Source organism: Barbatula barbatula (assembly GCF_947034865.1).
Source record: "Barbatula barbatula genome assembly, chromosome: 20".
Taxonomy (NCBI): domain Eukaryota; kingdom Metazoa; phylum Chordata; class Actinopteri; order Cypriniformes; family Nemacheilidae; genus Barbatula; species Barbatula barbatula.
In genome coordinates this window covers 20184009-20209646 of record NC_136783.1, presented here as the reverse complement: position 1 = coordinate 20209646, position 25638 = coordinate 20184009, and the positions used below count along the sequence as shown (strand labels likewise).

The window sequence follows — 25638 nt, the reverse complement described above, 5'->3', positions numbered from 1 at the left end:
TCATCATCATCATCGCTCTGCAGCTTCTCGTGGAGGCTCAGTCATATAGTAAGTGATCTATATCAATGTCTTCCTAAATACTGTGTTTGTAGAATTTACAAAAGTGACACCTGCTTGAAGACTTATGTGTTTAATTTGGCTGCGACATTTAATGTGGATTAGTTAAAGTGATGTAAGTGTCATGTAAACTAAATAACTCAGATGCCAATAGTCTAGTAAAAGGGAATATATAATATTATTAATTTTATTAATAAGTATTTCCTGGTGCTGTAGGGCAACTGTTGATGCACTTGGGTTTTAGCACCTTTGGGGTATAGTGTTCTTGTGAACTGTTCCCAGGAAGTTTGATCTTTTCATGCATGAACTTTTGACAAACTTAGAGCATAAATAAATTTCTACAAATATTTTTCCACTTTTTATTTTCCACTTGAGCGGATATCTGAAGTCGTGAGTTCAGTGGATGATGTTCAACCATCAAAACTCACGTATACACAGGAAAAGGCTTTTGGAAAAGCTGTTCACTGAGATCTTTGTGTGAAAGGGTTCCTCAGTGTTTCCATAAAACATTAGCAGGAAAATAACAAGTCTGTGCTTTATGCAGAAATGAAGGTCACGGCCCGTCTCATATTGTTAATAATAGAGCTTCATTGTTATTTCAGAAGCACCTAATCTGAAAGTGTCTCCAGATGTCGTAAGAGAGTCAAACTCTGTACATCTGATCTGTGAGAGTCCAGGAGATGTTACGGCGAGTCTGTGTTATTTCTACTCAAGAGAAAAAGAGAACGATATAAAACTCAGTCCATCATGTCGTCTTAGTCTCACCGGAGCTGAAGTTCTCTTATGGACGGGTGTAAAATCGCCTTTATCACTCGACATTGGTTGTTACTATACAGTCGAAGTGAGCGAGATTCATCATCCATCACCTCAATCTCCTCCTGCCACACTGACAATACTGGGTGAGATATGAAACTGATGACTTTCTGTTTTATAACCTTCAATTCAAACAGTTTTCATGAACTTTCTTGATGTTTTCACAAACTTCCTACAGATGCTCTTGTGAAACCCATCATGAGTGTTGATGACAGCTCTGCTCAGATCACTGTATCATGTGAAATCCCAATGTCAGTCAGAACTGAAATCATCTGTAAACTTTACACTGAAGATGAACCGATCAGACACAGAAGTCATTCTCAGAGAACACCGTCTGGAGAACATCACTGTCTGTTCTACACAAGTCACAGTAAAATATTCACTCATAAGAAAACAGTGAACAGTCGACAGATGAGTTGTGATTATTCAGTCAAAACAGATCCTGAGATGAACCTCATATCTCCACGCAGTGATGTGTACACTATCAGATCTGAGATGAACCTCACATCTCCACGCAGTGATGTGTACACTATCAGCGGTGTGTATTCATTGTTATCAAGAATGATCCACTTTCAGATTATTATGAAGATAAATAGACAGCAATCCTGTGTTATCGCTGTTGTAAGGGCATATAGGAATCTATATAATATGTTCTGAAAATACATTTAGATAAAGTGTTTGTTAGACTTCAGTTATCTGAATGTAAAGTGACTAGTCTTGTATAACTTGGGCTTAAACATATTTCAGTAAGGTAAGAGGTAACAAATGAAAAGGAGTTTTATGCCCTCACAGTTTGGTATTTAAGGGCAACTACATCAGTTTCTTTGGTATATTTATTTGATCCGTGCAGGTTTTCCTCCAACAACTGTACTGTCCACTGCTCCAACCACGACATACCCAACACCCGGTGAGTTACAGTGCAACACCGTCACAATGCTGTTCAAAATTATATTGATGTTATTGTGATTGTGTGCGTTGTGATTATTCAGTGAAAACAGATCCTGAGATGAACCTCACATCTCCACGCAGTGATGTGTCCACTATCAGAGGTGAGATGAACCTCACATCTCCACGCAGTGATGTGTCCACTATCAGAGGTGAGAGGAACCTCACATCTCCACGCAGTGATGTGTACACCATCAGAGGTGAGGACCTCACATCTCCACGCAGTGATGTGTACACCATCAGAGGTGAGATGAACCTCACATCTCCACGCAGTGATGTGTACACTATCAGAGGTGATGTTTAGTCCTCCCTTTTTATTATATGTAAAAGAGTGTTCAGGTTATTCTTATACCTGTTGTGTTATTATATGGAAGAAAAGCATTTTTGCAACACCGTCACAATGCTGTTCAAAATCAAATTGATGTAATAACCTCTTTAAAACTGAATTGATCCGTGCAGGTTTTCCTCCAGCAAGTGTTGCTGTAGTGTTCACATCTGTAACTAAAGCAAACCCAACAACCGGTGAGTTACAGTGCAACACCGTGACTTAAAAGAGCACTAAAGCGATCTCAAATACATTTTTAGGGGGAAATGTAGGGTGGCTGAAGCCCACCTAAAAGAGCCTAGTGGATGCCACTGAGCAGCAGTCTCCACAAGCTGTTTATTTTCTACAGTCCTCTGCAAACCATCTGACTGCTTTTGCTAAATGAACTATATTAAACGTTACTTTATTATGATATAAATGTGACTTAAGCATTGTATTTCTTACAGGTATGGGGCTAACACTTCTACTTTCTACAGCTATAGGCATATTTATGTCTGTAATATATGGAGTCATCTGTCTGTGCCGATTTAACTGTAAGTAAAACATATGAAAGCCTGAAAGTGTACGAGCTAAGAGCTGTGATTCTTGGTTTTGAAAAGACAAACATTTTTAAGTGATGTAAAACAATGTTTGCTGCAAGATAAAACCTGACATTGAAATACGAATATGTCACCGTCCTTCTGAAACCTTGCATGTCCAAATTCACGGTTTATCAAAAATATTTAAAAAACACTATACTTTTAAAATTGATTCAATACTGTGCTGTCAAATGTGACCATCACTTTATAATAATTTATAGTGGTTAGATATTTGCAGAACCAAGTGACAAACATAAAGTGTGATTAATAGTAATGATTTATGGCAAAACCTTTTAAATAACAAGAAATATGGAGATATGAGGTTTCAGAAGGACAGCAGCGATATGCAATATTTAGTGAACCCTATAAACACAATAGATCCACTTAAATAGTTAAATTCAGAAAGTCAAGTTACATTTAGAGTTCAGTGCAATTTCTGTGCTTTTCGCTGTGGGAAAGAATAGTTTAATCTTCTACCAGCAGGGCTTAAAAGTGCTGACTCGGGCAATAACAGTGAGATTGAAACTATACAAATGTGTTTTATTAGTAAAAAATAAAGATGAAAAAGGATTCAGAAATGTTGAGGTACATGATGTCCACTTGCACATTTATGTGACTGATCATCTGCACCACAGGCTCAGAGAAATGTCTCCACTTCTGTCTGATGATGAAAAACTTTCCTAAAGACTCAGGTAAAACCTCAATAAAATACATTTATAAAAATGAAATCTTTAAAATAGTTTTTATGCACTTTAAGAAACTATTGGTTAACTTGCACATGGCCGTTATTTTTTAACTAACTGTAGGAAGTCTGTTTCAGAGTGATTAATATGGTTGCACACGTGCAGACACTTTTTTGGCGTAATGTTTCCAAATACATTTTACAGAAGCCGATGATGTTCTCACAGTGGTTGTCTACACAACATCAACCTAAAAACCTCAAAGAAAAGACATGCAGGGTCAGAAACATGCATCTGTACTGTACTCTTCATGTTTAATATACTTTCTTTTAACAATATTGGTATATAATAAAAGTACAATAGTGCACCAAGGCTGTCTATCAAAATCATTATTTCGCGTCGTTCTTTGGAAGGTCTGTGAAGCTCTGACCACAAGCTAATGATTCACACATAAATGAAAACTGACAGCGCAACACATGAAAGTGGTTTCCTGTGGGCAGATCTCCTACTTACCAATTCAAACACTTTGTACGTCTTGTTCTGTCTCACTCTTCTCACACGTGGAGCTCATGGAGATGTTCATCATCGTTGCTTTGCACTTTCTGTCGGAGGTTCAGTCTTATAGTAAGTGATCTATATTTATTAATGTAATTTACATTATTAAGCAGATACTTTAATTCAAAGCCACACGAGGAACATTACAAATACTTTTTCAAACAAGATCTATAATATTTGTAGTATAAAACTGTCAAGTACATAAGCTGAAGTTACACAGCTATGGAGAAAAAGCGAAAGTAAAGAGAACAGTTTGGAAATGATAAATTGGCACCATATGAAATGACATCTTAAACATTTTTGGGCTTATTTTTAATAATATACCTGTTTTCAACAATAACATATGTGATCAGTACTTGTCAAGTTTACTTGTTGGCCATACATTAACTTCAGCATAAATGTGGTTCGGTAATATTCACGTGTATGTAAGCTAATTTATACAAACTAATTCATCCAATTTATGGAACATGCACTTTAATAGAAAATATATATTGTTTTGTTCATCCAATGTAATTCTGGGTGACATGTTACAGTATGAAAAGCCAAGCTATCAAAGAAACAGACACGTATGGAAATCATTTTGTCAGTTATAGCACTTCTGTGTGCTGCTGCAAATAAATAAACAGGTTACATTACTGTATTGTGCTTTTATGATTTCCATGTACATTAAACATGTAAACCTCTTTTAAGAAAACTAGATAACAGGCCTTAATCTAACAATTGTGTTCATATAAGCATGATCAGTGAAAGATGCTATTATCTTCATTTTTCAGAAGCACCTAATCTGAAAGTGTCTCCAGATGTCGTAAGAGAGTCAAACTCTGTACATCTGATCTGTGAGACTCCAGCAGATGTTACGGCGATTATGTGTTATTTCTATGCAAACGGAGAAAAAGAGAAAGATATAAAACTCAGTCCATCATGTCGTCTTAGTCTCACCGGAGCTGAAATTCTCTTATGGACGGGTGTAAAATCCCCTTTATCACTCGACATTGGTTGTTACTACACAGTCAATGTGAGCGAGATTCATCATCCATCACCTCACTCTCCTCCTGCCACACTGACAATACTGGGTGAGATATGAAACTGATGACTTTCTGTTTTATAACCTTCAATTCAAACAGTTTTCATGAACTTTCTTGATGTTTTCACAAACTTCCTACAGATGCTCTCGTGAAACCCATCATGAGTGTTGATGACAGCTCTGCTCAGATCACTGTATCATGTGAAATCCCAATGTCAGTCAGAACTGATTTCATCTGTAAACTTTACACTGAAGATGAACCGATCAGACACAGAAGTCATTCTCAGAGAACACAGTCTGGAGCAAATCACTGTCTGTTCTACATAAGTCACAATGAAATATTCACTCATAAGAAAACAGTAAACAGTGGACAGTTGAGTTGTGATTATTCAGTCAAAACAGATCCTAAGATGAACCTCGTATCTCCACGCAGTGATGTGTACACTATCAGAGGTGAGATGAACCTCACATCTCCACGCAGTGATGTGTACACTATCAGAGGTGAGGACCTCACATCTCCACGCAGTGATGTGTACACCATCAGAGGTGAGGACCTCACATCTCCACGCAGTGATGTGTACACTATCAGAGGTGAGATGAACCTCACATCTCCACGCAGTGATGTGTACACCATCAGAGGTGAGGACCTCACATCTCCACGCAGTGATGTGTACACTATCAGAGGTGAGATGAACCTCACATCTCCACGCAGTGATGTGTACACCATCAGAGGTGAGGACCTCACATCTCCACGCAGTGATGTGTACACTATCAGAGGTGAGGACCTAATGTTTAGTCCTCCCTTTTTATTATATGTAAAAGAGTGTTCAGGTAATTCTTATACCTGTTGTGTTATTATATGGAAGAAAAGCATGTTTGCAATGACATGAGAAATTAAATGAAGTATATAGGGTTCTTAAATAAGATTATATTAAAATGATTTTTAATAAATGCAAAATGCACAATTGTTTTTGCAAAGAGCACAATGAAGGAATTAAATATGCTTAATTGTAGAGAGAATTGCTATTTAGCTTTCAAATAAGAAACATTGTATTGAATTTTTTTTGAGCAGTTATAGATCATGTTGAACATGTTGCAGTGCAGTCTGTGAAGTTCCTCAAAGACGTTTTAGACTGTGTATAACCACAGTGTGATTTTGCAAGTGATTACATTTGAAATGTTGAGTCAGACTGACAGTCTGAGACATTGGTTGTGTTGTGTGGTGAGAAAAAAATGTGTTCACATACGACAGACAGTTAAAACACATCTATTATCTGCCCTGGTTTAAACTTGTGACAACTAGCCCCAGGTTCATTTAAGGGTCTGATAAACTCTCAATATTGTTACCTAACATCAGGATTATTTAAGAGTTAAATTATTGTCAATCCACATTCAACATCGATATTAATGTTTACTGAAGTTTGCACATATCTCTTTACATTCTCAGAATCCAGTACCACTGCAAATACAAAAACAGTAAAGACAACTTGTGAGTAATTATATTAAATGAAACTTCTTTGTTCACCTGTCACAGTTCTTTCAAAGGTTAAAATACCAACAGAAAGTTTCATCATACAGTACATTTCTGCAAATGTTTTATAACAGCTTTAGCTGTAATGTCTACTGGCGTGAATGCAGCTGGTAAATTACAACACCGATTATTCTGAAATATTAACTTAAATAATATTAATTAAATGCACCATCAGAAACACAGATGCCTGTAATATTTATTTAGATTTCAAACCAAAACTAACATCTCCACAGTCTGATCCAGTGGGTGAGTTATTGATTTATAAATGAAATCTCCCGACCCCCCCAAAAAAATGTATCGTAAGATATGAAACTCTGTTTATGAAGCAGGTCATTCATATACAACAACAACTTAAACATGTTCTGCTGGTTCTTGATGTCACAAGGTTTTCATGTTTAAAGCATCTGTTCGTGTGTTTGTGTTAACATTCATTCTCAGCAGCAACATCAGCTACCACTGCACAAACTACAACAGCCATGACAATCAGTAAGTATTCATGATGCTAAATTAAGCCTGAAGACAACAAAAACACACTTTGTTTTCCCCTACAAGGGTCTCATAGTTCTTTCAGTGTCATCAAATCAACTGGACATTTTATTTTCTGCTGTAGATGTGGTGTCCACCGACGTAAACACAACCAAGTATACAGATCGCAAGTTCATCAAGTCACTTTATTCTGAATGATTTTAACAGTTTCAAAACCAGTTATCAATTCAAACATTTTATAAACTGAGTAAATCCATTGCACATTTTTGAATATCTAAGATTTTATCTGACACACGGTGGATACTTTTTCAAAACTTTGTCTTTCAAATTATTTGACCTAGTTATTGCTGTAATACAACACATTTAAGAGTAAGAACAGAACATCTTTTTATTATTCATTTATTTATCACCAATAATGGTTAGATGTGATTTTTGGTGCTTTGCCCTGTTGACCCTCATGCAAGAATGTACTGTAACACGCCGACATTTTAATGTAAAGTTTTTTGCTCGTGTTCAACCGGGGAGTCAATTACAAGATGATTTTCATATTTGGATTAACTATCCCTTAAAAAAATTCTGTATAACACTGAAACATGTCCACAACAAAGCATAAAGTCTACACTTTAAAGATTTAAAGGCTATTAGCTAAACGTTTCAGACATAATATACATGATGACGTGAAACATGCTTTTTTTTACACACAGTCTCAGGCAACTGGTTTACAATACTGTCAACAGCGGTGGTCTCTGTGTTTGTATTCACCGGACTCATGTGCCTGTGCCGATATGCATGTATGTAAAATGTACACTTTTAGTCGTACAGAAAACTGAGCTTCACCATGTTCGCTGGACTGAATAAATGACGCACTAGTTTTTTGTTTTCTAGGCAAGAAAAGGACTAAACGGTAAGTTTTTCCCCATGCGGACAAGAAAATTATTTTATAATAAACACATATGCGTGCATATTATAATATTAGATTTAAAAAAATGAATGTACTTAAATTGCTCTGTTTTATTGTCAGTCAAGAAACAGTAGGAGATACGGTGAGTCTCATCTGTGTGTTTATTATTTTAACAGATAGCAAAGCCACTAAACATAATCACATTAACATGCTTTTAATTCATATGTAGCGTGCTTCTGAACCTGCAGAGGTCTACTCTCTGATCACTTCGGTACCAGACACAGGTATGAGAACATCACTGATTTTCCCATGTAAGTTAAATCATTTGCATTTTATCATTAAGCAGACACTTGCATCCAAAACAAGTTACAGATGAGCTTTCTCTGCACTTTACATTACTTACAGGATCATAGCTCTTAAACAAATCTTACAGTAACATAGAACAAGTGAGTAAAGACAGTCGCTTCAGCACAATCCCGGCTATTCATAGGGACCCTACTGATGATACTGATCTGGAAAAGGCAAAATTTTACCCTCCACCCCATGTTTTAAAGGATGTTAAAGATGAGGTAACGCGCAGTTTCTGTAAATCTCATATTAATCTTGAGGACCTATACAGTAGTATTGCATACTTCGTATCTTCGAAGAGTATTAAGTTTTATCAAATTGATAAAAAAGAGATACAGCTGTACGTTTTTTTCCGGAAAAACACAAGCTGCTGGATCATCACTGACAATACATCATCGCATCATCCCTTCGTGTTGTTTACATTATGCACATATGCGCCGATTGCCAAAAAACAAAGATGCTTGACTTAGTTTGACGTACCGCGTGCGGTTCATGTCCGACATCTTTTAGCGCTGGGACTGCTCCATCTATCAGTTTCAAACTATCTCCAAATCCAGCGTTTATAACATTCATCACCGAAAATAAAGTGAGCTAACAAAAACAGCAAAACTTCCGTCAGCCGAGTGAGGCGGCATCAATGGGTGTGATCCTTCTCACGCTGGATGGTTGACGCGTGGGCGTGCTCTTTCTCTCACGCTTTTCCGGGAGAATTTCCAATGAAAGGAATAGGATCTCTGTTACCAAACAGGGATCCAGGCTTCTATAAAACTCTACGAAACAAGTTGGAGTGCTGGGGGAGTATCTCAAGCACAGATATACTACGTCATACATCCTACACGTTTTTAACAAGTTGACCATGTTCAGCATGAGAAGTTCAACAGTGTAAAGGAGTCAGAATGCATGAAATAGCATGTTACACCATCTTTAATATTCGATGAATGCTTTTTACCTATATTCAAAGGTGTCAAGCATCCACAGTCACACCAGGAGAGCAAACCAGGTCCATCGGAGACTTACTCGCTCATAACTTCCACCATCCAGCCTTCAGGTAACAGAATTCATTCACAGAAACATAGGCATGTTTAGATAAAAATGTACTTTACTTTATATGAATCTTAACAACAGAATGTACTGTAGTAGATAGTCGCAATTCTTTCCTTTGGAAACTAAAATCTCTTAAAAATGTCTTGAAGCAAAAACAGGTGACTGTCACAGATCAATGGGAGACTTTTCAAATCGTTTATATTGCATTGCAGATGTTTTGGTTACTACACAACAGAAGAAGGGACGTACTGAAGAAAATGAGGTATGACCACTTCACAAATTCAAAGACAGAGATGGTGCAGAAATGACACAATTCTAAACATAAGATTAGAAAACAATTAAATGTCCATCATTAACAGAACGCTAACAATGACTAATGACTTTTTTTTCTTTCTGAAGAATGTTCATCACGTGTACTGCACCATCCCGGACAAACCAGTGAACACTGATGCTGAAGATCACATCTACAGTTTGGCCAAATGACGTTCACCTGCTCTTTTATGATATTGCACGTTCTTAATTCATGTGTATCCCTTGACAACATGCTTTTGCTAAATGTTCAGAAAATAAAGACTCTTTTTGTTGACAAATAAGTGCTTTGAACTTACATTTGATTTAGTATCCAGAACTGTGCGTGCAGTCGACGCGTTCTGTTTACGGCTCGATTTTCAAGATTTCAGGGTTTATCCTCCACACCACATGCTTTGCATAGGTTTCCCTCGTAGAACTTGAGGTGCTAGTCGAATAATTTCCAATAACTAAGGACACTTTGGGATGTGGCTCTCGACGAGTGCCACCAAACCTTTTTTGGTCACAAAATAGTGAAAACCATATCCTAAACCCACGTACTTGTGTGTAATAATGTGTGCTTTTAATTTGATTAGTCTTTTCGCAGACTAAGCGGCGTATGACACTAAACTAAACACAGCGAGAACATAGAGAGTTCACCTTGCTCTCGCGGCACTTTTGATGTCATACTTTGAGTCTGCGCAGCCGCATGTAGTCGAACACCTTACCATGATTGAATACTTGTCTGCCTATTCAAATAAACCTTATTGACCTTACGACTTTGCATTAGCCTACAGGTAAAACATATATATGCTACATCCATATATTTAGTGCATGGATTACCATTTGATGGCTTTACTATAGTTATTGTGATAAGACTATAATAAATGTGCGGTGGTTGCTTTTTGGTTTAAAAAACACGTAAGTTATAAGTATTCAATAGAAAATGTTAAACCACTCACCGCTAAATAAAACGCTTGCCGCTCTAAAATATCAGACGGAAACTGATGGAAAATATGCTTTTATTTATATAACATGGCTTTCCTTTGATGTAAAGGGATAAAACAATGAAAGGGCATTTTTCAAATACTTTAAGCAGGCAAAACTTATCATGTTTGTGAAGAACCCACATCTCATCGCTTGATGACGATGTACGCTATTCTTACAAACAGCAATGTGAAATATTCCTATTTTTTCACGTCATGCATCTTCAGAGTCGAATTAAACTCTGAATCAAACTGGAAGGCAGGCAAATAATACCGACATGAATAACACTTTTGCTCACCTTTCCTCTCTGTGCTTAAGTCAGTACAGGATAAGACTAGCGTTGTGTATATAATTATCTCGAGGCTACACAGCTACATGGACTGCGCTTGGCTGTGACGGCTGGCAGATCTATTCACTTGTCCGTATAGTATGTAAGAATAAAACACTCAACAGATTCTAACACAGTCTTTGACAGTAATAAATATCATCTATCCTTAGTAATCCAGACATCACAAAGAGGATTTTTGTCTCTGTGGGCTGAGTTTTCATGTTTGGCAGAAGCATATGGCTCTCTGATTGGGTGCAAGTAAGCCTAAAGGTCGAGGCCGGGGTCAGAGGTCACCTGCTGATAAGGAAGGAGAGTACAGAGAATAGAATGGCCACCAACGGAAAATTCAGCCTGTTGGCTGAACCACATTCCACAGCGTTCTCCTGTAGAAAACAAAATATAGTCAGGGTTTGCAGACAGGCTTTACGGTAATTTTGCATTGACGAAAATGATATGAAGAAGATCTCACAGAGTACCTGTGGGTGGAAGGGATGGCAGGACTGCGGTCGTCTGCGGTCCTTCTGGAACTTCAGTCTGTCACACTTTAGAGACTCGTTATGTGCTCAATGGTCAAGGCTGAAACATACTCTTGTGTTCAAATGTTCTGTATCCTTTCGCACAGACGTGTCACAGGTGTAAGTCATTATATGCAGTATCTGTTTCAACCGCTTAAAGGATATAAATAATCTCGATGGGTTCCATGGTAACACGAGGGGCGGAGCTACAGTCGCATTTATTTTCAACGACCACCATAAACAGGTTACTGCTGGGAATTTGCTGGATGACGAATGTGCTGAATGGGGGACAGAGAAAATAGAATGTGAGATTAATTTTATACAGGACTTGTTTCTGAGAACCGGTGACCCTTATTGGTACTGTGGTTACTATAAAGAATGGTTTCATTTCTAAGGAAGTTTTCCGTGTGTGAGAACATCATTAGAACGAGCTTTGGTGCTATTACAGCAACTAACTGGTGCGACTGACATCCGAATCATTTAAAAATGAATAAACTATCCAAAAAGTCAACTAAACAAAGCACACACGCAAGACATGCACAAACTTGCTCACCGTATACAGCCATAACAATCAATATTGCCCGTCGTCTCTTTGATGGTGCGTTCAGACACGAACGCTGGATACTCGGTGTCGCATGGAACCATCATCGTCCTCTGAGATCTCTGAGCTGGACAGTTAAAACACTAAATCATTTCGCTTGTCGAGGGTAATTTAACATTCAATGTCAAAAAGAATTGGGACAATATTAAAATGTCTCCCCTAAATCAAAAGACAAAGTTAAGAGCCATTAAGATATTTTGCTGTATTACAATAATGAAAATGGGAGATGTACTTCGCTGTCTGGTTTCAGTTGTTAAACAGCATTTACTATAGGATTATACGTCCATTATACAGACTGTATCTCCTCTTGATCATTCAAGTGATGGAAAAATGATCAAGTAGCTAATAACAATACCGTTTACTGTAGAGCCACAGTGCCACCAGCTATACAGATTAAACTCCAGCAGAAATCTGTGATAAAGACACGTGTCTCACTCACGGTGACCAAACCCCAAGCCTTCAATAAATAAAATGCGTACACGTCTCTTAACTCACATGACAAGTTCAGTCAAAAGCCATTTCACAGCGGTGAAGGGCTGTAAAAGAGTGAAGTGTGTCAGTAGAAAGTGAAACACGACAGGGCAGTTGACAGAATACTGTACTCACATCTAATAGATTGTAAGCGCTGTCACTGCTGCCTGGGTACTCCTTACACAGAGCCTGGTAGTCATATAAAGGAATCCTACAAGACAAAAAGCAGAAGTATTTTCTTTTCATGTTTGGTTAGCCATAGATAAACAGCTTATTTATACCAAATAAGTGTGAAAAGTGAACACACCGGAGCTCAGTCAGTTCAGCCGCACGCTCTTTAAAGCATGAACACTTTTAATGTAGTTCATTTGTTTGTGGTGTATGTCTCTATGGTCTATAAGGGCCTACTTCAGAGTTCACCGGCCGATGAAAACCCCCAAGGCTTGAAACATCCCTTGTGCTGAGCGCATACAATAAATCATCTTTCTACTTTTAGAGCTTTGGTGTGCCAAGCTTTTCTTTTTTTATAGATTTCGGTGCGGTTCAGCCCTCATTGAGCTTACTGCCTGCTAAATGTGCGCGCTTTTAGTTGGAGTTTTGCAGCTTTTTAACCTAAGTTTGATCTTGGGTTGGGCAATGTTTGATTTGTGATTTTGAAAGGTAGTCAACATCGCTTTTATCTCAATCTCATTTTAAGAGGGTTAAAAAATACAGTGACAGTAGATCAATTTTAATCTCATTTAGAGGTGAACTGTATTTGGGGTGGCCTACATCAAACGAATTATAGTAATGGCAAAATAATTTTTTATTATTTAGTATTATGAAATTGTAATATTTTAAACTTTTGTGTGCATAAATAAGATATGTAAATATATGCTGCCGTCTAGTGGTTAGAAATATGAACAGCGCTAAACAAGATAAGAATGATAAGATTATGTATTACATCCAGGGTAAACTGTGTCAGCCCATGTATTTTACATAAATATGAGACACTTGTGTAGTTCACTGACAATCGTGCAATTGTGAGTATCGTGTTAGTGGCTCACTTTTTAAAAGAGCCCATGAGAAGCAGTTTGTTCATGACGGCTCCCTCTACTTCACCAAAGAACAGATTTGTCTGTAGGAAACACAACATGAACATTACAGCTAATCTCTGACACTTGAGCTAAATCATTTTACTCTACTTGTTATTATATAAAGTACTGTATATCTAACCTGAGAAACTTCTTCAGAGACCAATATGAAGCCATTGTTGTCTATAAGATAACATTTAATGTCCTAGAGAGGGTGAGAAGATTCAGAGCTTTATTACTGCATCCAGGAGAACAAATAATACAGCCGCTACCTCATGACAGCGTCGTGATAACATACACATATAAACATAACAAGCATGATGATCAAATATTAAATCGTGATAATACGACAAAATGGTAATCATAAAAGTCTCTGTGCACATATGAAAGGAATTGCACGACTGTATTGTATTGCATTGAGGCGCATTGCTTATCACGCTCAGATATTACAGTGACCATTTAATGAACTTATATATAATGTAATGCATCTGGACATGCTATAAGATTAACCAAACATGGAATGAAGTGAAATGTCAAGTTCAAATTCAACTGTTAAAGCTCAAAATCAAATGTGCGGTTTAAACATACAAGCACAAATCCTTATTGTAAATGTAAATCTAAATGTAAAAGAAAATGATCAAAACTACCACCACAAACCTCCTTTGAACAGTCACTTAGTCTACTCATTTACCTCATGATCACAACTGATGATGCATTTGCCATCCAGAGCATTACACTGCGTGAAAAGATACACGTCTTTATACATCAATGTATTTATATTCATTTATATACAGCACATGTGTTTCTTAAAGGAATAGTTCACCCAAAAATCTAAATTCTGTCATCGTTTACTCACAATCTTGTCATTTTCATACCTGTATACAATTATTTGTTCTGCTAAACACAAAGGAAGATATTTGGAAGAATGTCATTGACAAAAAGATCTCGTCCCCCATTGACCGCCATAACAGGGAGCATAATTACTATGGGAGTCAATGGGGGATGAGATCTGGATTTCTTCCAAATATCTTCCTTTGTGTTTAGCAGATCAAAGAAATGTTTACAGGCTTGAAACAACTCGAGGGTGCAAAAATTAGGTTTCATTTGAGGGTGAACATCTTTAACCACAGCTGACTGGTTGAATAAAGACGTATGAGCGAATACGTGCGCTTACCTGTCGACTGGCAGTCCAAAATTTTCTCTGAAAGAATTCCAGCTTCATTTGAATTCCTACGGCTTTGAATGTCATAAAAAACACATTTGGTATAATGGCGTTCAGTGTAATTCAGTTCTACTTTGACCAAGAGTACATGTATACTCCATTGGTACATAATGCTTTGCATTAAGAGGATGTGTACCTGCCACTATAGGAGACTTTCTGTCGTCCAGTAGCTGGATAGCAGTGCTCGCCAACACCACACTTTTATTTTCTCCCCCTAGAAAGGAAAAAGACAAATGAACCTCAGTCAAGCACTTGATGCCCAGTATAAAATGTGCTTACTGAATGTGACAACCACTAAAATGTCACGACCACCAGATGGCGTCACACATCCTCATATTTAGAAGCATAAATCCATTATAGCTACTCCTTGGTTTGCAGCATGGGAAAGCAGCATGGGATTGAAACAAACACTCACTTACATGATAAAACAGAGATAATATACGGCAACACAGGCATATTAGATAAAGTGTCTGATCTGAAAGATGGAATATCAATGCTGGAGCCCAAGAGCCAAGAGTGGGTTGAAATGATTCAGATCTGTCTCCACACACGCAGACTCTCACAGATAGTGTGAATGTAAAAGTAGGGCACATTAATTACAGGCGAAGGAAGAGAGATAAGCAGACAGGGTGCGTGAGAAAAGCAGTACAGTGTGGCTATAGTAACAAACCGCAGGCGCTCAATACACACAGACAATTAAATCAACAGCATCCAGCTTTCATCGCATCAACATTTTCGGATGTGCCATAAAACTTCGGGTTTTAAAGGGACAATTTACCCAAAAATTAAAATTAAATAATCATTTGCTCATTCTAATGTCATTCCGGACCTGAATGACTTACGCAGAACACAAAAGAAGAATCTTTGAAGAACGTTGCTAACCAGACAACATTGAACTCAGAACACAAAACCGTTTCTCAAAATATCTTCTCATGTGATAAGTCATATACAGGTTTTGAATGACAAGATCCTTTAAGTTTCAAATCAAACAAACCAACAAGCTTTGTGTTATCGTAAGTGTTATCACGAGATTTGTGAAAGAGCTACGTATTACTGGACGCGGTTAAAACAAAACCAAGAAAATGTGGCACCAGATTATTGTTGGTTATATTGATGGTTAATGATGCTTGTCAATGCAGACATCACTATTTCAACCGCGTGCTTAAGATTTGAGGTTTTGGTGCGATGATGATGTGACTTTTCTCAGCGATGACACTGATGGTTCATTCATTCTGCCGTGAGGTCATTCAGTTCCCGACATTAGAAACCTTTTGAAAGCCAATGAACATAACTGTGTATAGAAATGCAGTCATAATTAGTCATCACCATGAAACAGGGATCTTATTAAATCATTATGAATAACAGACTTTTTTTGTATCCCCCTACATGACATCATTAAGATGCTGGATGTAATGTTGCATGGCAGTTCTGTTCATAACAACAAAATCATCTGGTATTTTCTGTGCTTTAATATCTTACCTGAACCAAAAGGAATAGAATAAACGAAGGTGCCGGGCACCTGCTCTGCCGCTCTCTTATACCACAGAGGAAAGTGATCCGCGTTGAAGACGCCTTCTTTATCTTCAGCCGTGAGAAAATCTCTGCGAGGATGAAGGACATTTGACTGATTTTTCTAAATACTTCATCGGGTGTGCTGCTTTCTAATTGGTCAATGCAGTGTGATCGGTATCTGTCGTTTGTTGGTCATTTGTATTGGGACTCACTGATTGGTCAGCTGCTCTGGAGCGACAAACAGGTTGGTTCTAGACAGTCCAGTGCGGGTACCGAGGAAGGCGATTTCCACCCCTTTATCGGAATTTCTGTAAAAATCACAAGTTGTCACTACATACATATCAGATGGATAAACATGTTCCCCTTTAAATAAATCACAATATTGCACTTTCAAATGTCTACTTTAGTGAATACAACCGGCCAAAAGTCCAAAGTCTAGGGATGTAACGATTCACTCGCGATGAGACGCGATTCACGTAACTGATCTTACGATACGATTCATTCAATATATATACTTAATGAATTGAGACAAATTCGTCTCAAATGCTCCACATTTCTTTGTAAAATATAATTATATTTTATGTAAATTAACTAAAAATATTTAACAAATTCCATATCCACCAAAAATAAATAATACAAAAGTATTTTCTTGGATTTTTGTACATTTAAGAAATAGCATATCCACGTTTTCCAAGTTTGCAGTAAACAAAGCGGCCCTACTGCTCAAAACATGTATTGCGATTCAAATATCATCTCAACCGGCTTCAATCGTCACATACTAAAATAGATTTTCTATCGTTACATCCCAACCAAAGTCCATACTTACTCAGACTTGTTGAGGGCCAGGCCGGTCCAGTACGCTTCTAAAGGCGCCGTGACCACGGCATCGAAGAGAACCTGCTGTATCAGTTCTCTGTCACCTAGCAGAAAGGACATTTACACGATCCTCAATACTCTAGACACTCACTTTAATGGGAACAGGGTTTAAACAACATTAGTCATTTGTGAGCAAGGTTGTAGATCTATGTAAAGGACAATGCAGAACTTGGCGAAGCAACCGCCATACTGCAGTACAATTTTCATCTGTTTCGATTATCGACTAAAAATAGTTTTAATAGGCTGCTGTGCTGTCTGAAATTATAAAAACCAATACCGAATTTAAACTTCTGTATGAATCTGTTCATATTTTTCATAAAAGTCAATATTTCGAATAAAGTCAAGATGAAAAGAGTCGTAACTAGAGATGTACTGACACTTAATTTCTCTACCGATATTTCTCCAGCCGATTATTCAATGCCGATAGTTTGGTAAATTCTGAAGATGTAATTACAATTTCTTAACTTCATGACTTTTTTTCATTTTTAATTAATATAATAACTATTAATATTAGAATTGGTATTATTGGTACCAGGCCCGATACTAAGCGCGTGCACTGATGCACCGATACCAAAGACCGATACCTCATGTGACACAACTGACAGAAAGTTGTTGTGAAATTTGCTTTGAAATATTGTGAAAAGCACATTAAATTGTTTCATTTATTTCTCGTCTCATGAGATACGTCACAGGACTAGCCGATAGCTTGAAATATTCCATTTGTTGACCAATACCGATCGCATCTCTACTCATAACGCATTTGCAATATAAAATGATTTTATTCATTCATTAAAAGAGAAAAAGTGGCCTGATTTTATCCATTGTGAATTGTTTGGGAAGGGGAAGTGAATGAGGGTTTAATTAAACCATCATTGCTGAATCGACGTGACTGTGAATTTGAGGTGTCCTGTTCCTGATGTAGGGGTGCATTTGTAGCTCACATTTAAGGTGAGGTCTTCGGCTGGTCATGTAGAGTTTGATGGCCTGAACTTGTGTGAGGTGACGGTGCTCATGGTGCTCATCTGTGTTACAGTACGTCCTGAAACCAAAACAATGAAAGCTCAATATATACGGACCGGTGTGATTTATAATACATTACAGGGTGTGATAATACTTTCGGTGCTATATTTTGGGTGTTAATAATGGAATGTTAGATCTTTACCATTCATCAGCTAAGGCAACATCGGGCTGCTCCAAATCATGCAGACCTAAAACATGTGGATTAAAGATTAAAGAGGATTACAGAAAAACTGCAGGCATCTGGAACGCTTCTGAGCTGTTTAAACATGTGAATGTGGAGTGTGGTGATAGAAAGAGAAAGAGAGAGAGAGAGAGGTCGCCTAGGAGGAGAAGATGGTCCCTAGCAACATGTTAAGATGTGGGTAAAAGAGGCAGTGGGGGATTTTAGAAAAGAACAGGATCTTAAGAAATTGATGTGCTCAGACATCGAGGAAAGATCTTAAATCAGCAGCACCTAATGCAAATTCTCACCTGCTTCAAGTGAAACGTTCCCTTTGAAGAAGTATTTGCCGTGTCCACGAGAGAGAGCCACACCTACACTACAAACACACACAAATAACATGGTATCAAAAAGTAACCTCAGGTGTTAAGAAGAACAATGTGTCTTGTTCCCTAAGCATGCGTACAAACAAATATGTGCTTCAGTACAAACGTACAAACGTTTTCACGAACAAATGAAAATGTATGTTTCATTTTAGGATAATAGTTATTTACTATCTATAGAATTACGCTAAGATGTAATTTAATGTTATCATAGCCTATAGACTGTTTCATTGGACGTGCGCGCTTCTGACCCCCAGTTTACTTCCGGCTTGTGTTTGGCTAGTGTCTAATAATATATAAACTATATAACTTATTTTATTTATGTTAGTATTAATCTTATTTTAATTTTACTGGAAAGTAATTTTATTCAATAAACAATTTGTTGAATTTTGTTGCGTGTTCATTTTATTTAATAAACAAATTTGTTGAATGGGGCCTTTAGTTCGGTCGCATTTAAAGAAACCGTACGGTACATTGACATCTAGCTGTTGAGCTTGGAATCGCAGTCTAAATTCATAATATTGGAGAGACAAGTTTAGTTCTTCTCGGTTTCTTTTGCTTGTTGTCAGAGGTAATCTTCAGGCGCTCTATTGTTTGTGAATGTGTACCGGAAGTTCAGACGCGGTCCCAAAAGAGCGCACGATTGTTTATGTAGTTAAGATGAAACCGTCTATACAGTGAAAGAGTAAGAAATGTTAAACTATAGCTGCAAGGTTTCTCTGACTAACAGCGTCACATGGGGTTGCCTGAAGTATCTTTGACTTAAGTGACGACAGGTGGTAAAGGAAAGCCCTTGGAGATGGACTGAGTATATATTATGCAAATAACTAAACTTGTGTATGCGCCCCCCACTTAGAATACCCCAAATTCACTAACATAAGCTACGAGGTGAAGAACAAATTAATGTGCGTACGCATTAGGCGTAAAGTTCGTACATATAAATACATATAATCTACGCAATTATTAGTGAACGAGACCCAATGTCTTTCTTACGGTTCTATTGTTTAACAGTGCAAAGTACCTTTCATGTAACAGTTGATGTTAAAGGTTCTTAAAATCATAAAGCCCAACAAAGAACCTTTTAGGTTTAACGTTTATCTTGCGTATATACATAAAATAACATTTGAGTATAACATTATAATGATCATTTCTGTCAGACGTCACATACCTAAATGGAGTTCCTTTAATATCAGTGTAGTAATAATCATTGTGCATCGTCAACACACGTTTCTGAGGAAAAGGAATAGAAAACGTAACATGTCAGGTGTATTTTCAACAATAGGCTGAGATGTTTTATCTTTATTCGATCTTCATTCATCTTACAGCGGTGAACACTCTTACAAACAATGAAAGTTACCCCTTTATCCACCGTCTTTTTCACTTCCATTGAGAAAGTTCCAGTCCGTCTGTTCACCATTGCTGTACGTAACTACAAATAAACACAATCATGATGCAGTGACCAGCATTTTGGTACTTCATTGTGGTTTCAAAATACAGCAATAAAGTATATGCACACGGGGCGATGATACTTCCGCTCTCATAGTGCTGAGGTCATTTTCACCAAAGAACATTTACCTCAGCGCTAGGCTATATTAGTCAGACCATTGTTTATTGCCTCTGCGAACAAGCAAGTGTTTTTTTTTTCATATTTGTTGATATGGGGACAGTGCCTCTGGGATGGCAGACCGGGGTGGTGGTCCCTCTTTTTAAGAAGGGGGACCGGAGGGTGTGTTCCAACTATAGGGGGATCACACTTCTCAGCCTTCCCGGGAAAGTCTATGCCAGGGTACTGGAGAGGAGAATACGGCCGATAGTAGAACCTCGGATTCAGGAGGAACAGTGTGGTTTTCGTCCAGGCCGTGGAACGCTGGACCAGCTCTACACCCTCTACAGGGTGCTGGAGGGTTCATGGGAGTTTGCTCAACCAATCCACATGTGTTTTGTGGATTTGGAGAAGGCATTCGACTGTGTCCCTCGTGGCATCCTGTGGAGGGTGCTTCGGGAGTATGGGGTCTGTGGTCCTTTACTAAGGGCTGTCAGGTCCCTGTACGACCAAAGCAGGAGCTTGGTTCGTATTGCCGGCAGTAAGTCGGACTTGTTCCCAGTGCATGTTGGACTCCGGCAGGGCTGCCCTTTGTCACCGGTTCTGTTCGTCATTTTTATGGACAGAATTTCTAGGCGCAGCCAGGGGCCGGAGGGTGTCAGTTTTGGGGACCACACGATCTCGTCTCTGCTATTTGCGGATGACGTTGTCGTGTTGGCCCCTTCAAACCAGGACCTTCAGCATGCACTGGGACGGTTTACAGCAGAGTGTGAAGCGGCTGGCATGAAAATCAGTACCTCCAAATCCGAGGCCATGGTCCTCAGTCGGAAAAGGGTGGCTTGTCCACTTCAGGTTGGTGGAGAGTTTCTTCCTCAAGTGGAGGAGTTTAAGTATCTCGGGGTCTTGTTCACGAGTGAGGGAAGGATGGAACGGGAGATTGACAGACGGATCGGTGCAGCTTCTGCAGTAATGCGGTCGATGTACCGGTCCGTCGTGGTGAAGAAAGAGCTGAGCCGCAAGGCGAAGCTCTCAATTTACCGGTCAATCTACGTTCCTACTCTCACCTATGGTCATGAGCTTTGGGTCATGACCGAAAGGACAAGATCCCGGATACAGGCGGCTGAAATGAGCTTCCTCCGCAGGGTGGCTGGGCGATCCCTTAGAGATAGGGTGAGAAGCTCGGTCACCCGGGAGGATCTCGGAGTAGAGCCGCTGCTCCTCCACATCGAGAGGGGTCAGCTGAGGTGGCTTGGGCTTCTGTTATGGATGCCTACTGGACGCCTTCCCCTGAAGGTGTTCAGGGCCCGTCCGACCGGGAGGAGACCCCGGGGAAGACCTAGGACACGCTGGTGGGACTATGTCTCCCGGCTGGCCTGGGAACGCCTCGGTGTCCCCCCGGAAGAGCTAGAGGAAGTGTCTAGGGTGAGGGATGTCTGGGCATCTCTGCTTAGACTGCTGCCCCCGCGACCCGACCCCGGATAAGCGGTAGAAAATGGATGGATGGATATTTGTTGATATAGCATGCAACGTATAGTTTAAAGCCCTTCTCCTTTTTGCTTGTCCATGTATGAAGTAGCTAGTGTTTGGATAGTTAGACTCACATCATTGACTGTAATCCAAATTAAAAATCTGATGAAATAACGGCATTGTTCCATTTGGACTCTACGTGCGCCGGATGTTGGCTTTGAGATTTTAGAGAAAGTACGTCATCGCCCCATGTGTATATTGCTCGAAGCATTAGAAAGTTCAATTCACAATGTTGCTATAGCAAATGCAATAACTGGAAGAACATGTTCCTATCAGAGTCTTGGATCTGAACATGCTAATATGTCATACTAGCTCAAATGTATGCTCCGGATGCATTGCGAGTTGTTTAAAACAAAAGGCAAATGCATAAATATAAATGCTGAAACTGGTCCATACAACATCCTCTGTATCCTCCCATTCCACCTCCGACAGGTCCACGCTGCTGTAACTGGGTTTCTTCCTTTTCTGGCCTTCCTGGTACTGCAGGAAGAGAGAGAGAGAGGACAGGAAGTGCTTTAGAGAAAGTCAGTAAAGTTACAGTCAAATACTGGGATCATACGGGTAAAACGATGGAGGCGGAAACATATGTGCTGATATAGGCCATTAGCCTCTCTGTGTGGGTTTGGTAGACACTGTTTCTCAATCCTGCTCTTATTGTTCCTGCCAGCACTGTAAAGTCTTATTGTCTAACTACATTCAAAGCAAATTCAAGAAACAAAGCACCTAAAAGTGCTTCAGGTGGAGATTTTATTTAATAGAAACATCCAGCAGGTTTGAGAAACTTTAGTCTTGAGTTGTGCCAAATGATTGTGACCTATTTTATTCTTTAGTTAGATTAAAATAATTCTTTCTCAGATGGTTTAAGATTACTCATTTAATTCTCTGTTCCAAATTTTGTGAGCTACCTAGTGAGTCTATATAGGCAACTACATTGAGACGGCATGCAAACCAAAGTGGAAACTCACAACAGTCACCACATAGGCAACCCTGTATACTAGATACTAGCTGCATACATTTACATTACATTTACATTTATGCATTTGGAAGAGGCCTTTATCCAAAGCGATTTACATTGCATCACACTATACATTGGCCAAACTCTAACTACCAAAGCGACTTACCAATGAGGTTAATAAATATAAAATTACAATGAAAACCTCAGATTTAAAACCAAAAATATATAACACACAGATGTATAAATCAATAATGTTGTCCTATGGTGTGACAGCAAAATATAGAAAACAAACTGTTAATATGACATTGTTTAATATTTTTATTATGAATATTTATCATATAAAATAGCATAAGGGAGGTTTTTCTGCATTTTTTGCGGTCACACCATAGGACAAGTTTGCATATTAGTCTGTCAACTACCCATATGCAACTTCAATCATTTCCGATCCGAATAATCATTAATCATCTGAAGAAAGTGGGTAACCGAAAAGCACTGAAGCCCATTCACTTCTACAAAACCGATGCAAGGGAATGGGTGCCAGTTAACAACATTCTTCAAAATATCTTCTTTTGTGTTCTGCAGAAGAAAGAAAGTCGTACAGGTCATGACAAAAGGGCGAGTAAATGATGACAGAACTGTCCTTTTAAAATGTTAGCTAAAGAAGGCATCGCGCACCAAAGATGCCTATAAGATGGTCAGCTCACTGTTGTTTGGAACAGAGCCTAAATATGGCTATCAATTTACATAAGAAAGTTACAGATTGTCAAGTACACTTGACAAACAGATCAATCCATGAAATGCTAATCATTGCATTTATCTATCACATTCAATAACAATAAAGTGTAGTCTGTAAAAACACAACACTCTCAACACACACTCAGAATGGTTTTGTCGCAGCCTTGAGTGATGAACGCCACCGCAACACAAACTGATACACAGCAACACTGGAGGCAACACGTTCACGACACAAAGAGACACACGGTTACGCGTGCGGGGTGAGGGGTGTCCCTGTAAAGGGTGAGTTACCTCGGTGCTCTGATCAGCCCTGGCAGGCACATGAATGGGCTTTTACTCCTGCATGCAATATATCAGAGGAAAAGGGTTGGGATTACAAAAAACTACATCTCCCACGATGCACCACAGCGTCCCACCAGCGCCCTCACAAGCACACGTGTGGGTGTAGTGTACCTGAGCCTGCGTAGATTTGTTTGTTTTTTTAGGGGGTGTGTGTTGACTTGTCAGTTTCTATGTGTATATATTTGAGCTATATTTGGAATTTTTAACGCTAATACAATGTTGAATATGTGTTCGGGTCCGGGACAAGGTGTCACTTCTTACCAGGGGCCTCAGGTCAGGATGTGTCAGGATATATCCATTATTAGTGATGGCAAAAGCGTATCCGTGTATTCCCAGCTAGAGAGGAGAAGATGAGATGAGAAAAATGTGTTAGCATCCACTATTGACTCAATAGAGATTAACATTGATTTTACATTGCTCAGAGTTATCCGGTGATAATAAGGTCCTGCCTTGTGTTTTGGTATGGTTTTCATTAACTCTTGAATGGGGATGTCAGTGCCTACAACTCCCAGCAGGATGCCTTGGTTTTTCTGTGGAAAGATCGTTTAAAGGGACAGTTCACCCAAAAATAAAAATCTGCCTTCATTCATTCGCCCTCATGTCATTCAAAACCTGTATGTGACTCTTTCGTCTGTGGAACACAGAAGAAGATATTTTGAGAAATGTCTCAGCGGTTTTGTGTCCAAAGAATGGAAGTCAACGATGGTCCATTGTTGTTTGGTACCAACATTCTGCGCAATATCTTCTTTTGTGTTCTACAGAAGAAAGTGAGTCTACATGTTGAATGACACGAGTAAACATTCAATTTTTGGATATAAAAGTCCCCTTAAGTAGAAACAGACATCTCACACAGAGACTCACCGTCTCATTCTTGGTGCTAAACACAGCATGGCACCGTCGTCATCGGGTTCGGACGCTTATTCTCTCCAAGCTGCTGACAGACAGAAACATCATTTTCAGTTTACCTTACAAACACTCACCGCACAGTAAAAAGGCACCGATAACAGATGGACATCGAACACCGCAGCCGGTTCATACGCTCACATTCCGCCGTCCTACCGGCCTTTGCAATAAGGACGTTTCTGCTAGAGTATATGAAATATTCAAAGCAACGCTTTGATTAATGGGCCGTGCGAGGTGTAGACAAGTGAGAGGTGATCTGGTGAAGATGGCTCATCTCTGAATCTGAACTACTGTAAGCTCAGCTGCGGATACGATGAGGGTTGACATGATTTAACGCATGAGCTTGCAGAACGTTTGTGTGTGTGTCCATTATGAGTGTCTGACCACAGTCATGGAGAGGATTCATAAGTTTCTGTTTACTCTAGAGGAAAACAAAGAAATAAAGACAAAGCGTGGGTTCATTGTCTATTATTCTGTAACATAAGTACCCCAAAATCCTTTAAAGTTAAGTTCATCTAAGCAGAAAATAATTTATTCATTCAAGAATTTGCATGTGTTTTTGCAAAGTCAGAAGCCGTGGAAAAAATGAAGAGATGATTCCAAATTTACGTTTAATCAGCATTTCTAGATGTATTGTGGCCAATCCAGTCCAGCATCTGTTGAATTTCAATAAAATCAAACCTCAGGAGTGACAGCAATGTGAAAGACTGACAGCATGACAAGACACATGAAAACTGGTATAACGGTTTTTTTTTCATATAGTACTTAATGCATGCACAAATATGACTGTTGTGTTGCTTAAAAGTGAATCTGAACTTGTTCTCTGAAAAAAACACAGAGCATATTTTCTATTATTTTCACCCGTTTCTCCAGTTTTCATTTTCTGCAAACAAATGCATATAGAAACAAT

At 38.8% G+C, this 25638-nt stretch overlaps 3 protein-coding genes across 3 annotated transcripts in view; 2 read left to right on the top strand and 1 right to left on the bottom strand.

Annotated features, from left to right (window-relative positions):
• Positions 1–3950: 3950 nt before the first annotated feature.
• On the top strand, positions 3951–6474 carry LOC306909785 (uncharacterized protein; the record flags this gene model as incomplete). The annotated part of the gene is made up of 4 exons (XM_079483816.1): positions 3951–4022; positions 4727–5026; positions 5119–5754; positions 6425–6474. The coding sequence occupies exons 1-4, from the start codon at positions 3968–3970 to the stop codon at positions 6472–6474; spliced, it is 1041 nt and encodes a 346-aa protein (XP_079339942.1). The 5' UTR covers positions 3951–3967.
• Positions 6475–6813: 339 nt separating this feature from the next.
• On the top strand, positions 6814–9874 carry LOC306909226 (uncharacterized protein). Its single transcript, XM_079482723.1, has 8 exons — positions 6814–6994; positions 7699–7785; positions 7880–7898; positions 8016–8037; positions 8125–8179; positions 9205–9291; positions 9500–9549; positions 9687–9874. The coding sequence occupies exons 1-8, from the start codon at positions 6985–6987 to the stop codon at positions 9768–9770; spliced, it is 414 nt and encodes a 137-aa protein (XP_079338849.1). The 5' UTR covers positions 6814–6984; the 3' UTR covers positions 9771–9874.
• Positions 9875–10581: 707 nt separating this feature from the next.
• The window catches only part of cacna2d3 (calcium channel, voltage dependent, alpha2/delta subunit 3), a 32420-nt gene continuing 17363 nt past the window's right edge, over positions 10582–25638 (bottom strand). The window contains 25 exon segments of the mRNA XM_079482855.1: positions 10582–11273; positions 11367–11452; positions 11574–11683; positions 11959–12073; positions 12362–12417; positions 12502–12542; positions 12613–12688; positions 13524–13594; positions 13693–13755; positions 14242–14286; positions 14725–14786; positions 14909–14986; positions 16252–16373; positions 16497–16592; positions 17111–17204; positions 18102–18199; positions 18323–18368; positions 18652–18719; positions 19892–19953; positions 20081–20152; positions 22190–22273; positions 24087–24161; positions 24275–24355; positions 24687–24714; positions 24716–24759. Coding sequence (XP_079338981.1) covers positions 11181–11273; positions 11367–11452; positions 11574–11683; positions 11959–12073; positions 12362–12417; positions 12502–12542; positions 12613–12688; positions 13524–13594; positions 13693–13755; positions 14242–14286; positions 14725–14786; positions 14909–14986; positions 16252–16373; positions 16497–16592; positions 17111–17204; positions 18102–18199; positions 18323–18368; positions 18652–18719; positions 19892–19953; positions 20081–20152; positions 22190–22273; positions 24087–24161; positions 24275–24355; positions 24687–24714; positions 24716–24759 — 1866 coding nt within the window. The 3' untranslated portion in view covers positions 10582–11180.